Genomic DNA, 14981 nt, shown 5'->3' on the forward strand with positions numbered 1-14981 from the left:
TCAACGAGACCAAAAATGTGTTGAACAGAAATTTCAACATGAAAGACAGGTCTAGCTGATGTGATTCTCGGAATCAAGATTAAAAGGAATCATGAGGGAATTGCACTGACACAGTCTCATTACATTGAGAAAGTGCTTAAAAAGTTTCACTCCTTTGACTGTGAGCCAGCTAAGACTCCATTGGAACCCAACGTGCATTTGAGTAAGCACACGGGTGAGCCTGTAGCTCAAGAAGAATATGCAAGGATCATAGGGAATTTGATATTTATCACAAACTGCACCCGGCCAGATCTTGAAGTATACTCTTAACTTTGAGCTACAGTACACAAACTATCCCCAAGCACTTGAAGGGTCCTGTGATGCGAATTGGATCTCTGATTCAAAAGACTCATTTTCGACGAGTGGGTATGTGTTCACTGTGGGGGGTGGAGCTGTTTCGTGGAAGTCAACGAAGCAGACGTGTATAGCTCGATCCACCATGGAATCTGAGTTTATCGCTTTAGACAAAGCAGGGGAAGAAGCGGAGTGATTTAGAAACTTCCTAGAAGATATCCCATGTTGGAATAAGCCAGTGTCGGCAATAGTGATACACTGTAATAGCCAAGCGACTATAGGGAGAGCACATAGTGGCTTATACAATGGTAAGTCTCGACATATTCATCGACGACATAATACCGTGAGGCAATTGATCACAAGTGGTGTTATCGCAGTTGACTATGTAAGGTCAGTGGATAACTTAGCAGATCCGTTAATGAAAAGTTTGAACCGTGATCAAATGCATAAATTGCTAAAAGGAATGGGAGTGAAAACCACATTTTAAAAGATGATTATAGTGGTAACCCAACCATACGATTGGAGGTCCTATGGGCTTGGTTCAATGGGAAAACAAAGCTATATGACTCTAGCTGTAACACTCGTAAAAAAAATTTTAATCTTCGCCCATTCTTTAGAAATCATTGAGTGTTGTAACCTACATGTGATAAGAGGCTAATTTTTGACTTTTAATGATTCTTAGAAACCTCGAGGAGGTGGGTATTGCAGGATACCTGGAAAAGAATTACCTATGTAAGTGAAGAAGTGTGGGCCACTTCAACATGTGAATCACTTATGAATCCAAAGTGGTGTTCCATGGCCAGTAAAGGACACAAACGTGAGAACTGATGAGTTTGTAAATAGTATTGTGTCAATATTATTGTCTCGGTATACACCAAGGAGGATGGCCTTTCATCTTAGGTAACCCCCAAATGCATTAAGAGAAAATCTTGATTGCAAGGCCTTTCAAGTGCTTTCTCTTGCCTATAAATAGGCTTGATCTTGGAGTGGAGAATACACCACAACATACACTCTCTACTTTCTCTAGCTCTCCACATCATAGTGTGCATTCATAGAAGCATTGCATAGCTTGATTCTCGGAACTCCATCAAGTTCGCCGGTGCCTAGCGGGTTTGAGGTGCTTCTACACGCTAGGAGGAAGTCGTTTTATCTTTGGGGGCAATACGCCATTCCGTGAGCACTAGCCGGGGCGTAATTTATTTTGCGGGAAGAGGGCTTCCCTTGTCTCGACTTAGTTTGATTTGTTTTATTATTTTCGTTGTAATTTTCATTCCATGTTTTCTTCCTTCGATTGTAATAGTTATAGTACCGCCTGTACACGGCGAATTTTATCCCATTATTTCTAACAAGCGGCTGCTCGGCTGAATGGCGATGACGAAAGCCGAGTTGGAGTGACGAAGATAGATGAGAGACTGAGAGGCCGAGGGAATCATCAGACTTGGTAGAGCTGAGCGACGGAGACGGCGGGAGTGAAGGCAGATGGAATTGGATGACAGAAGAAGGAACTGGACATCTTTTCAAATGCCATTTTTGGAATTTACGTAATAAGAAAAAGAGAGATAAGTATGGCCCCTTTTACTTATTTAATATATATGGCCATGATTTCAAGCAATATTGATAAATAGTAGTATGAGATGGAGTTATATTTACAGATGTCAATGAGTTAAGTAGGAGACTTAGGCCGCTTGTTTATTTGAGTTGGCTGGAATTTGAATACAAGAATGACGAGAGATCGGACGGAGTCAATAGAAGGATGAATACGATGTGCTAATATAACAGGTATTTTAGAAATTCCTAAGAGAGACCGAAGGTAAGATTTGCACATGCATGCATTGTGAAATTAAATTATTTTCTTAAAGTCTAATTTTTGAATATTATGTTCTTTTAAAAAGGGTGATTTTTGCATGCTATTTGAGAACATAAAGGATTGACAAGTGAAGGATTTAAGAGAACAAGGTGAGCTTTCTTTTTAAATAAGGGCAATGCCCTAAGTATAATTTTATGTGAAAATGATATGTACATTTTTCATGCCGTGTTTTGTTTTATTCTATGGAACCTATATGATGTAACTTTTGCCATCTATGGATAATCGAATTCGGGTCTGACTAGGGAGTGAGTCCCTACTCAGGCTAGTTTATACCAATGGGGATCGTGAGCGGTCTTTTGGATCGGCCGGTCTAGTGACTTGGAATGTGGCTACATTCATTGTCATCAATGGATCAGATATGGTAGACATCTATGGGGAAATGACTGCCTAGTTGAATTTTACAATGTAAATGATTTTAGTGTCTCGGGCATTTTGTTAAACCCCGAGGGCACTCAATGGTGGCATGATAAATTACTTTTTATAAAATATTTTCGGCATGAGTCCACTGAGTGGACCAAGTACTCAGCCCTTCATTTGTTTTAAAAAAATGTGCAAGCTGAGCTGTGACGAGCGCGGTGGGTGTTGAGCAGAACTGGTGAAGATTTGTGTTTGCTTTTAAATATTCCGAATATATTATGTCTTCATACATAATATTATTCTTCTCTCGGATGCTTCCGTTGAATGTTGTTTCTTCGAGTTCATGTATTGTTGAGATATTATTCCTTTGAGCTATTCCCATTTATTTTGAGCTATGGTTAGGTTTTGTTGTTTTCCCCCTTCTTCCCCACTTCTTTAACCCTCCCCTGGTCGCGATCAGCCATGTTTTCTATCCTTAGAAAATGCGGGCGTGACAGGGAGACTCTCGACCTTAATCCGCAAACCCGGTCGAGCACAATTAGTCGGATTCGGCCAAAAACGGATTCGGAACACCTTTATATGATCAAACAAAAATAAATTAAGTTGGCAGCACTAGAGATAGGTTAGACAGCTCTAACCTAACAATTCCTATAAATAATAGTACTAGTAAATAAAACTATCTATCTACTTTTCATCAATTCCCAAACTCGATCATTGGACTATATATAAATGTTTCTACATGACCAACAAACATCACATTAAGCATTGCAACAATGGCTACTAACAAGGTTAAGATAGAAATTGAGTTGAAAACCTCTTCAGAAAAGCTATGGAAAAACCTAAAAGAATTCATCACACTCTTTCTCAAAGCAATGTCTGATGCAATCGAAACGGTCGATGTGATCGAGGGCGATGGAAGATTGGTCGGAACAGTCTATGTGTCTACTTCGAAGCCCACAAGTATATAAAAAGGCTCCACTCTATTAGTTCACTTATTTTGTAACTAATTAACCTATCAACGACGTCGTTTATTTGATTTCTTCTATATGTAGAGATGATCCCCGTGGGTTCGATCAACAAGGAGAGGCTTGAAATTGTGGACAATGAGAAGAAGATATGGGGTTATAGTATTCTGGAAGGCGATATCTTGGAATATTACAAGAATTTCAAGGCGGTAATAAATGTTGGCAGCAACCCAAAAAGTGATGGTGCTTTGGTTAAATATGCAGCCGAGTTTAACAAGGCAAATGAAAATGTCGTTGTTGATCTTGATGTCTACAAGGCTTTTGTTGTTAAAGTTTACATGGCTGTTGATGCTTATCTTCTAAAGGTATGTTTTATTAAGCATCTATTGTTGATATATAGTTTATGTTGGTATTTTTTTTCTTATGTCTCATTGATTATGTGACCAGAATCACCAATTTTACAATCAAACTCTATTCTATAGCTTTTTAATTCCTCTCTTTGAATTAATGAGGGAGAAAAAAAATCAGACTTAAATTTTGTAAGTTTGGTGATTCGGTCATAAAGTTATGAGATTTAAGAGAGAAAAAAATTAAATTACAAATCGTCAAAGTAGATTACATATCTCAATATAGGTGTTTATGATTGTGGTGTAGGCCGTCACTCCATATATGTATTGCTTTACTAATAATAATGATGATGATGATGATGATGATGATGATGATGATGATGATGATGATGGTGATGGTGATGGTGATGGTGATGGTGATGGTGATGGTGATGGTGATGATGGTGATGGTGGTGGTGATGATGATGATGATGATGATGATGATGATGATGATGATGATATAATAGTAGTATGAAATAACTTTTCAACTCACATTGATTTAGTATATTATTCAAAAGTACAATAGTCGATCTGATTTGCTACAATAGCTCTATATACAACTTTGGATTGAAAAATTAATTTCAAGCACCACAACAAGACTTGCAATATGATATTATGCACATACAAAACAATAAAAAAGGATTTCATATAAAATTTTGGAGGATCCTATAAAACTAATCCTTCTTAATCCAATCACAAAAAGTTATGTGAAATTTAATTCACAAATAAAGGAAAAGAAAAAATCTTCATCTTCTTTATCTCATACTTCGCCGGAATATTTATCTTGAAGAAGAGGGAACTTCTCGGGCATTGATGAGTCATTGTGACCATCATCCAACCGCTGTGCTTCACCCTCTTTAATCTCTCCCTATAAAAAGATGTAATAGCTTATCGGGCTCAATACATCCATGGTTTTAGTGGGTTTATTATACTAACAGGGCTAATAATGTGCAAAAGAGTGACAATTTTGAGTGTCCAGGAGCCAGAAAACGATGAAGTAAACAGTGTAGGGTCAACCGGATCAACTCAAGAAAGGGAGTAAAAAAAGCATGGAAAAGAGATGAGTTGATCCATTGAAGTGGCCGAACTGATCCAGTGGAATCTTCCATCTGCAATGATGAGTCTTAGGAGAGAGAAAGAGCAAAGGCCATTCTAGAAGGAGCAGAAATGTCAAAGGCAAAATAGGCTTAACCTAGAGATTTGAGCCCAACATGTGCTCTATAAATATAAAGAGATTGCATGGATTAAGGATTCCGCTCCCTTTGTCACCACTCACCATTTTCGATAACTCAAGTTTTAGCTTAGTCACGGAGTAGTTTAGTAGCTGCCGAGGAGTCACCATTCCACTTTCAAGCTCTCAGCTCTTCTTCCTCACCAAGGGAGACGAGGCCAGATCCGTGAAGAAATCCTTTTAGCTCATTATCTGTGTAGTCTTTTGAGGATTTTGAACAATTTACTTTATGTTATTTTCATCGCTTTCGTAGTTCTTAAGTTTAATCATGTTCTTCTCTTAGTCGCTACTTAGTTTAGTTCATATCGCTTTAGATTTGCGCAAGAATTCTGTTCCTTTGTTTTTACCGAAGATCTTGAATGAAATGGAGTTTTTGATGCAAGTTTGGTTAGATCAAGTGTTTTAAGTATTGATTGCTTTTGTTACCTTCGGATCTGCTCTTTTACTGCTTTCCCGTAGGTAGATTTACGTTTATGTTCTTTAACTTGCATGATTTACTTTCATTTAGCTTAGATCTGCTTTAGTTGAGTGCAATTCTCATGGATCTCTGTTACTTTGCTTTGTTTTCATGTTTCACGTTGATGCTCTGTTTTGATTTAAGTTTATGCTTTCCGTTCAGTAGCTTAGATTAGACGTAGAAGGTAGTTAGTTGCAACCGCCGTCGTCGTCACCTCTTCCTTTATTGTCAGCTTTTCCGAGAGTGCGCGCGGATGTGTCAGTGATCCCGCATACTTTTATTCTTTGCCGTTTTTGGTTTAGTTGATCCATTCAAGTCCCTAGTTTAGAAGATGTGTTCACTCTAGTTTAGTCCAAAACCCCCACAATTAAAGCGTGGCCGCAGCCGACCCTTTCCAAATGTCTCGTTCTGTCACGCCCGCATTTTCTAAGGATAGAAAACACGGTGAATCGCAACTAGGGGAGGGTTAAAGAAGCGGGGAAGAAAGGGGAAAAAGACACAACTCGACCAAAGCTCGAAATAATAGTTATAGCTTGAATAAAATCAGAGTATCTCAACAATCAACAACTCAAAAGAATATTATCTCAACAATACAAGAACTCAAAAGAAAGACAATAACTCAGCGGAAGCATTTCGAGAGTAGAATACTGCTATGTATGAAGACACAACATATTCTGGACATTTGATAAACATTCTCCACTTTTATGCTCAACACCCACCACGCTCGTCACAGCTCAACCTGCACATTTTTTAAAACAAATGCAGGGCTGAGTACTTGATGCACTCAGTGGACTCATGCCGAAAACATTTTTATAAAAAATTGTTTAACATTCCATTAACGAGTGGCCTCGGGGTTTTAACTTTGAAAGGGCCCGAGTCACTAAAACATTTCACCAACATCATCAGCACCATCAACCTCAACATCATCAACATCACCATACCATATCTGAACTACATGACATGGAATGTGGCCACATTCCAAGTCACTAGACCGGCCAACTCAAAGAGATAGCGCACGATCTACTGGGTGTACACCGGCCTGAGTAGGGACTTACTCCCTAGTCAGACCCGAATTCGTTAACCATACATGGCAAAAGCCACTTCAGATAGGTCCCACGGCATCACAAAAAGAAAATATGGCATGACAAACATATCTCCCAATCTTCCATCATTTCAAAAATAACATGCTTAGGACATAGTTCTTATTTAAAAAGAAAGCCCACCTCATTTGCTTATCTCCTCAAAACAACTTTCCGTTCCGATCTCAAAAGATGTGCACAAAATTTACCCTTTTCAAAAGAACATAGAATGCTAAAATTAGACTTTGCAAAAAGAAAATATATTTAAAATAGTGCATGCGTTCTACATGGAGTTCATTTAATCCTCGCTCATCCTTAGCATAAATTTGTGAAGCTCTCGTATTTTAGTTAGAAGGGAGGTTTAATTAATTTCGTTAAACAGCCTAGCGATCAAACAACCTGCCCAACTCACTTCAAGAGCTAAGCTCGCTGCCCAAAAAGCTATACTAGATCATCAATATATATATTAAATCCTTAGCCCAACAAACTACACCAGCCCAACACTTGCAAATATAAATTATGTCTAAGACTAATTCCCTTTGCCCTCATTTCAAATCCATACTGCTTGAGAGTAATAAAATAAATATTCTTATCAAACGAGCTCGAAAATCTAAAAGAGAACTCATCCACTCCATTTCCATGTGCTCAACAATGAATTAGATGCTCCAGCAATCCATTAAATTAGCCCCATTCCTAGAGGAAAGGAATGCTCGATCAATGCATATCTCCATTTTCTCTCAGTTCTCAATTACTACTTCTCTCCTCTACTGCTTCTCCCTCAACCTCAATAGCAAATGCCAAAACAGGAGTCGCCCATTTGAAATTTCAAAATCAGAAACTCCAATCCCTCTCTTCTCTCTTCACTTTCTTGCGTAAAATCATGGGATCCCAAATTCATATCACACTATTTCTCTTTCTCTCTCCTCGCCGGTATTTCACTCCTCTTCTCTCCAGACGGTTCAACGACGTCTGCTCTGTTCATTTCCGTGGCGATTCAGTGCTGCCCTGCACTCGCCGAGCCACCGCCATTTGCTGTTCCAAAATCAGAGAAACCCAACTATGTCTCCCTCTTCTAGATATCTCTCATCCTCTTCCATCTCGGCCTCTCAAAGGAAGTTCGCCGCTGCTTTGAATTTTCCCGCAGCGCCGTCGTTCACACGCCGCCGTCTCCTTCCTTGCTCCCGTCACCGTCGCTGGTTGGGCCTGCTCGGAAGTCTGCCGCTGCCTCTGTCTCCTTCATCCTCTCTCCTTCTTCCTTCCACAATTCAAAAACTGCCTCTATCTTCATCTCTCAAATTCTCAAAGCAGCTTTATCTCTCTCTCCCTCTCTCAATGTCCCTCGCCGCTGCCACTTTCGATTCGCATCCCAACCACCGACTTCTCCGTTCAGCATCAAGCTCGCTCTGTCTTCAATTTGAGACCACCGTGCTCCAGCCCGGTCTCAAGATTGCTGCCGTCTCATCAGACTCTCCTTCTCAATCAGTTTCAGCACAGGGTGCCGTCAATCCGTTCGTTGTTCGGTTGCTGCAAATTTCCGTTGCCTAGACTCCGCTGCTCGTCGAGCAGCCTAGCAGTGCTGCCGCCTTCCCGATAAATTCTGCTCTGTCGGTGCCGCTCGATTTTCGTGAATTCCAACGATGCTTGCTGCACTGATGAAAGTATATGTTGTATTGATTTCTCTTCTTTTGCAGCTACCAATTCCAGAAACAAAGTAAACGCATTTCTTCTCTTCTTTTTGCTCTTGGTTTGTCAATTATGATGTGCATAACTGAACTGAGTAATGGTAAGCGTACATATAGGCTGAGGTTGTTTCAGTATTTGGCAGTGATTTGTGAGTGTATAAAATAATTCGGTTTCCTCTTTTCCCGGTAACAAAATAAAAGTGGGGGAAGAACGTGATGCTGATCAGATTGATCTTATTTGTGCTATAGATACAAAATTGGGCTCAACAGACATATTGATAAATGGATTGGGCTCTTAAACAAAATAATTTCTCAACAAAAGAATTTGGGCTTCCAAAGAGAGATGTTAATTTATTTGTAAACTTTGAGACTTGGTACACCATCTACAAAATCTAAAATTTCTTTCTATCTTCAATAAAACACATTCGTTTCTTCATTCGGGTTGCATCGTCAAAAAAAAAAAATGATCACCTAATTGAGTCCTTCAAATGTAAAAAGAACTCGAGCTATTGAATAAAAATTTTGGCTACACAATCGACATTGTTGCGAGAACAGCTAAGAAACTAGAAAAAAAAGTCGGGGTGTTACACGTTCTCAACTCCACCCGCATCCATCTCTGAGGGATTCGACCCTTACTTCCCTTTGCTAGCTTAATAGTGTAGTGGGGTTTAGGTTTTGAACAATCTCTTCGTCTTTGTTCACACACAACGATCGTGGAAGTCGCTCAGCTTGAACAGGTCCTCTAACTTGATCAGGCTACGTGCTTTAAAATTTACTTGTGAAAAGAGAAAAAAAAAATAGTTTTCAATAGCCTATACCACACACGAATGCTCCCATCATGCTACATTAGTTACCACAATTTCAATTATTTCCCTCAATAGACAAATAAATAATCATCCTCCATTTACCGTCTTAGGCCATTTATTAAGATTAAATTTTTTTTTTAATCCTCTGATATGCATTAAGACTTTAAATTTTTGTTCATTTATTGATAAAAAAAAATTGTCAAAAACAAAAGAAATCATGAAAAGGTGATGATTTTTTATTTGACGTACCGATATATAGTTAATTCATTTTAAATTAAATTGGATCGAGAAATGTACCTCCCAATATGAAAAGTGTCCGCAAAGAGCAAACAACCGAAGGTACTTGCATACGGAATTCCAAATGGTTTGAATGCGGGCACAAAATAAGTGCCCTTCCATCTTGTGCACCAAATCAATACTTTTGTACGTATCAAATTGCTGAAAATTTCCTATATATGTAATTTAAACAAATTATAATTAGTGTCCACTAAAAAACAAAATTTGTGATTTTATAAATAAATTTACCTTGAGCACTGTCACACCTCAACTCTTATGACATATGCACTTACTATATATAAATTTTAAATATTAAATAAATTAACCCACGCTTCAAGTACATAAAACGCACATATTATACCATTTCAAAACCCACTATTTATCAAGTACATATTTCAAACATTCTAAACTGTAGTGGGACTCTCTCACCACTCTATATGTTATACATTTATCTACATGCAAAAATGATGAGGAGGAGAAGATTGCCAAAAATGCGTCAGCCGCCGACCCTGATAACATGTGGAGTTCCTACGACCCATGTCAATAAAAAACTTCACTGATATTTTATTCCTGAAAATTATTAGTGGTTTATATGAGCCACAACTCAGTGTATATAAACCTTACCTTTAATTCCACATCCCAGATATCAAACACATTCTTTAACCAATATATATAACAATAACCAACAAATATTAGAAACAATTTAATGTAGATATGCATATGCCACTTTGTTCAGTTTATTATTCTGTGACAAATCAAGTCTGCCATCTGCCCGGGATTCCATTGTATCTGACCCGAAGGTCTCATTGCCATTGTACATATATAAATGACCCGAAGGTCCATTGTCATTGTATATGTGACCCGTAGATCTCATTGCCATTGTATACATATATATGACCTGGAGGTCCATTGCCATTGTATATAAGATCCGTAGGTAATTGCCATTGTATATGACCCGTAGGTCCATTGCCATTGATATCAGACCCAGGGCATGACTGTCACAGATCCTTTGTAATCCAATGATTCAAATAATTCCAAAACCATGTGCAAACATATCAATTGCACTAATCACATATTTCTATCATATAATCATTTCACATATCCATACCATATTCCACCATTTATATCAAATAACACATAATTATATCAGAGTCACATCATACAATCAAATTATTCACTTTATTTAACACCTAGCAAAGAAGCACATAACACGTGTAAAATTAAAAGTGTGATTTATACTAAGTAGTTTAATTGAATTCCAGGTTCCACTAGCTACCTCCTTAATCCTTTTATTTCTTCCGCTAAAATCTTCTGCGGTAATATCTCCATGTATTTCTTCTAACTTCCCCTTCTCCATCATCAACTGCTCTTTCAATTTTTCTTTCTTTCTTTTCTCTGATATTTTCTTTTTCTTAATACTCTATCATTTTCTTTATTTCTGTTTCTTGGAGACAAGTTCTACTGCCTAAAACAAACCTTCCGTCCGTTGTATGCATATATCTATATATATAGATAATACTTTAACATATTAAACTTAGGCTGAAAGATGTTCCAAATGGCAAGAGTGAAATAAGAAGCTGCAAATAGCATGCAGCCAAGAACCAGGTTTTCATGTGGTCCTAAGTATACGAATAGACGCGGCGGCAGCGCCGAAAGAGAAGGGGAGGAGTGGCTCTTGACGGTGGGCCTCCTGTAGAGAGTGATTGAAATTGCGCCGGCGAAAGATCACGAGGTGCCCATTATTCTTGCTTGGGTGCCCGAACTTTTCCAATCGAATTTTATTGTCCTGAAATTTATTTATTAGTAATATATTAGTATAAAGTGATAAAAGTTTTGGATTAAAATAATTTGTAAATTGGCTCACTTTTATAGAAATGGAAACCTACTTCATCTATATCTATATCTATACTACTTAAAAGTGGCATTTTGTTAAAATTACTGCAATAACCTTTTTGGAGGGAAAATGAGAAGCTGATGTGTAATATTTTTTTTTATTGTTATTGTACCTGTTTTAATAAAATTGTGGAGATTCTAAACAAAGAGAGAGATGGAGACAAGTTAGACAGAGAGGGAGGCAAATATGATTGGACAAAAAATTGATGTAATGAAACATTGGCTTCTCAAAGAAAGATTAAACACTTATATTAACAAACCATTGACTAAAGAGTGAATGTGCATTGTTGTGGACTGATTATTTTGATTTTTGATTGTTGATTGCTGCACTGCAGAGCTCTTGGAATCAGGCAATAGCTCCGACGGGTGGCGGCGGCTAGGCAGTGCAGGCGATAGCTCTGATTTCCTCCTGTCATATCCGTCCTTCGCGTCCTCTCAGCCTCCCTAACATGGCATCTCCAGCAGCCACTTCAAAGATCCGATCTATACCGCCGGAGAAGAACATCAGAGGAAAGAGAAAGAGAGCTGACGCCGGCGACGCGGCTGTTCAAGAAAAAGGAATGCAGGCGCTTCGGGAGAGCAGGAAGCGGGGGAGGCGGTGCAGAAATTGTGGCACACGTTCATTGGCAGCAGGAGTTCCTCCGGTAACTGATCAGGGAGATGAGGGCTGCTAACTCTGACCTCGTTCATAACAACAATCGTGCTTTTATCCCAGCGAACAGGGAGCCTGGATGCATAAAAACAACATTAATATTTTGCGAAGAAACAGGTTGATAGGAAAAGTAGAAGAGTGTGATAGGCGCGAAGTTGATGGTGATTATATGACAAAAGGGTGCCAAGGTACGATCTCGCAGGTTGTGTTTGCAGAGATCAACATGGACTATATAAGGGGGAAGTGTGCACATGTCCGTATGTCCAAAGGAAAACAAAGAATACATATCTGTAATAGAATTTCATTTGATTTCTCGAAACCAAACAAAAATCTCTCTAAATGATAAAAATAAGATTTTCTTCTATCAGCAGATACTACAAGTCCGCAAACAGATCCTGGTTGTTTATACTTGGCATAAAGATCAGAGAAATTCACTCTTCTGCATTCAATCAGCCGGATTTGAGTGAACCGCAAGAAGATTCATCTATAGTTTACAGACCAGAGCTGATTTCATCCAGAATTTCTCATTATACCCTCACCACCCCAGAAAATACATAATTAGAATCCTAGAAAATAAAAAAATATATAATTAAAATCCTACAAATTAAAAATTACACACGTAGAAGACTAGTCCTCTATCCCCAATTGCCTCTTGAGATCCCGGATCATTCCCTCATGTGTTGCAAGTTGCTCCAGAGTCATCTTAGATGTATCGTTCATATAGAGTTGACCCAAGAGGGCCCACAACGAGTTGTTCGGGGGGTGGAGGAGGCACAAAGTGAGCGTGAGCGGGAGCGGGGGTGGGGGCGGATGGAGTCGGGGCGCGACGGCCCTTCTTCTTTCCTTGCGGCCGGCGGGAACTGCTCCGGCCAGCGTCGGGGCTACCCAAGTTAGTTCCGGCAAGTTGGGTAGCCACATCATCGGAGGCGCCATCGGATAGGGCTACCGACCTCGACCGTTTGCTAAAGGAACTGGAGGAGTATGCTACTATGCCGCCCTTATACTTCGGATGAAGGCGCCCCTCCTACCAACAAGCGAGGTACTTGAACGCTTTGAACTCCAAGCTTTGGTAGGTCGCCAAGGCGGCACTGATGATGTCGAGCTCGCTCTCGCTCTTGCCGCTCCCCGCCGCCCGCTCTTCCTGTTGGAAGTACCCTTGGAACTTACCAATTGCCTCGTTGCATCTAAAGATGCAATTGTGCATCATACTATCATTGCGATAGATGGTTCCCCTGGCCGGGTTTCATTGTAAAGAAGAGTGATGCGCCACCAATACGTTTCTCCGGATTGGTTCGTGCCAACGTCCCAATCTTCGGAGACTGCCAAGTAGGCTTTGAACATCGCCATCATCTCACCCGGAGTGTACGGGGTGCGGGTGCCACGAGTAGGAGGAGTAGGAGTAGGAATAGAAGTAGGAGTTGGAGTAGAGTTGCTGCTCCCTCCCGATCCGGGTTCGGGTGCCCACCCGAACCCGGAGGCATTTTGGTCGTCCACCGGGTAAGGGCGGTAGCCACCCGCAACTTGCGAACCTTGGGTTTGAGGAGGGGCCATAAATTGCGTTTCCAGACTAGGGAATGAGTCGGAGTTGAACCAATCGTAGTTCCAACCGCGATTGCCGGAGGGGTGATCGCCGGAGCCGGACATTGTGTAGTGTAGTGTGGTAGGAATTTAGATGAGCGAATATGAGAAAAAAGATGAGAGAATGTAGATGATAGAATAGATGAGAATATGATTTTTTTTTTTGTTGAAGTAGGGGTATTTATAGATGAAAATGTGAATTTTGGGGAAAAAAATTGATAAATAAATTAAAAGTGGGTAGAAAACGGATATAATTTTTTGGGAAGTGGGAAAATATTTTTTTTTATTTAAAAACTTTTTTAAAAATTAATTTCAAATTTAAAAAAAATTAAAAAATTTGAATATGCCAACGGCTATGTCGTTGGCGAATCAAAGAGCGGCACGGACGTACTCTTAGCTAAGAGCAGCGTCGTGCCACTGGCACGGATGGACGGCTTGCAGCGGCGGACGAGCTCGTCCTTACCGTTGGCACGGACGGATGGACGCCGTTTTCAACATCGTTGCGGATGCTCTAAACGTTGTAGCGACACTATAGTTAATGTTAATGGGAATATTTGTAACATCAAATAACAAACAACGATAAGAATAAAATACAACTCAATTTTTAATATTCTTCTCCTTCGTTTAATAATAAGGGTTTGAATGATTATTGATTAAATTAAAGAATGCTTATTGACCATTATTCAAGTTGTCTCACGCTCAACTATTCCACTTAAAAATTCGAGACGTTTAAATAAAAATAGAAAGTTCGAAATATCGCATGTTTTAATGCACAATTGATCACTATAACATTTATTTTCATCTAAAGCTGGTTAGTCACTCCAGGTCCAAGGTCGTCGATTTGAGTGGTGGTGTAATCGGCGGGAGTAGAGAGTGATAGACAATAATGGTGGTGTATTCGGTAATATTGGAGGGTCTTGCTCACTCCATATGTAAAATGGTTAAGACCGTCGAAGATTCACTAATTATCAAGACTTTGTTTGGTCAAACACTAAGAGATGGTCAGTCTCTAGAAAATAATATACCAAGTACAAAATAATAACTCAATTATAAGCACAAGGTACAAAGAAACCTTAGCTACTGATATGCTCGCGCTTTTGCTCATGTTTAGAGACGACATTTGATTGTAATTGTTTATATTTGGCCAAGAATCCACATGATTATATCATGTTCTCTACTATTTCGGTATTTTGACTGTTTAGTTTGAGATGTGTAGAAAAAAATAAGCTTAAATAGGTGAAAAACGAGTGAGAAGATGTACAAGACGAAATGGAATACAGAAGAGTCCCAACGACTCGCTGAATGTATACTCAGGGACTCGTCGGGAAAGTTAACTATCTCGCGATTACTTTAACTAGAACCTTGACAGATACAAACCCAATCACCTACACATTTAATTTTATTTTATTTCTCAATCAA

At 39.3% G+C, this 14981-nt stretch overlaps 1 protein-coding gene and 1 pseudogene across 1 annotated transcript; one reads left to right on the forward strand and one right to left on the reverse strand.

Annotated features, from left to right (window-relative positions):
* LOC125206787 (WAT1-related protein At1g70260-like) overlaps positions 1-12686 on the reverse strand; it is a 36061-nt pseudogene extending 23375 nt beyond the window's left edge.
* Positions 3275-5509, forward strand: LOC125205047 (MLP-like protein 423). Its single transcript, XM_048103845.2, has 3 exons — positions 3275-3517; positions 3610-3887; positions 4177-5509. Exons 1-3 carry the CDS (start codon positions 3331-3333, stop codon positions 4381-4383), a joined length of 672 nt encoding a protein of 223 aa, XP_047959802.1. The 5' UTR covers positions 3275-3330; the 3' UTR covers positions 4384-5509.
* Positions 12687-14981: the final 2295 nt, after the last annotated feature.

Source organism: Salvia hispanica, chromosome 6 (genome assembly GCF_029641045.1).
Source record: "Salvia hispanica isolate PSC_SH4W2 chromosome 6, Shi_PSC_v1, whole genome shotgun sequence".
In the NCBI taxonomy this organism is placed as follows: domain Eukaryota; kingdom Viridiplantae; phylum Streptophyta; class Magnoliopsida; order Lamiales; family Lamiaceae; genus Salvia; species Salvia hispanica.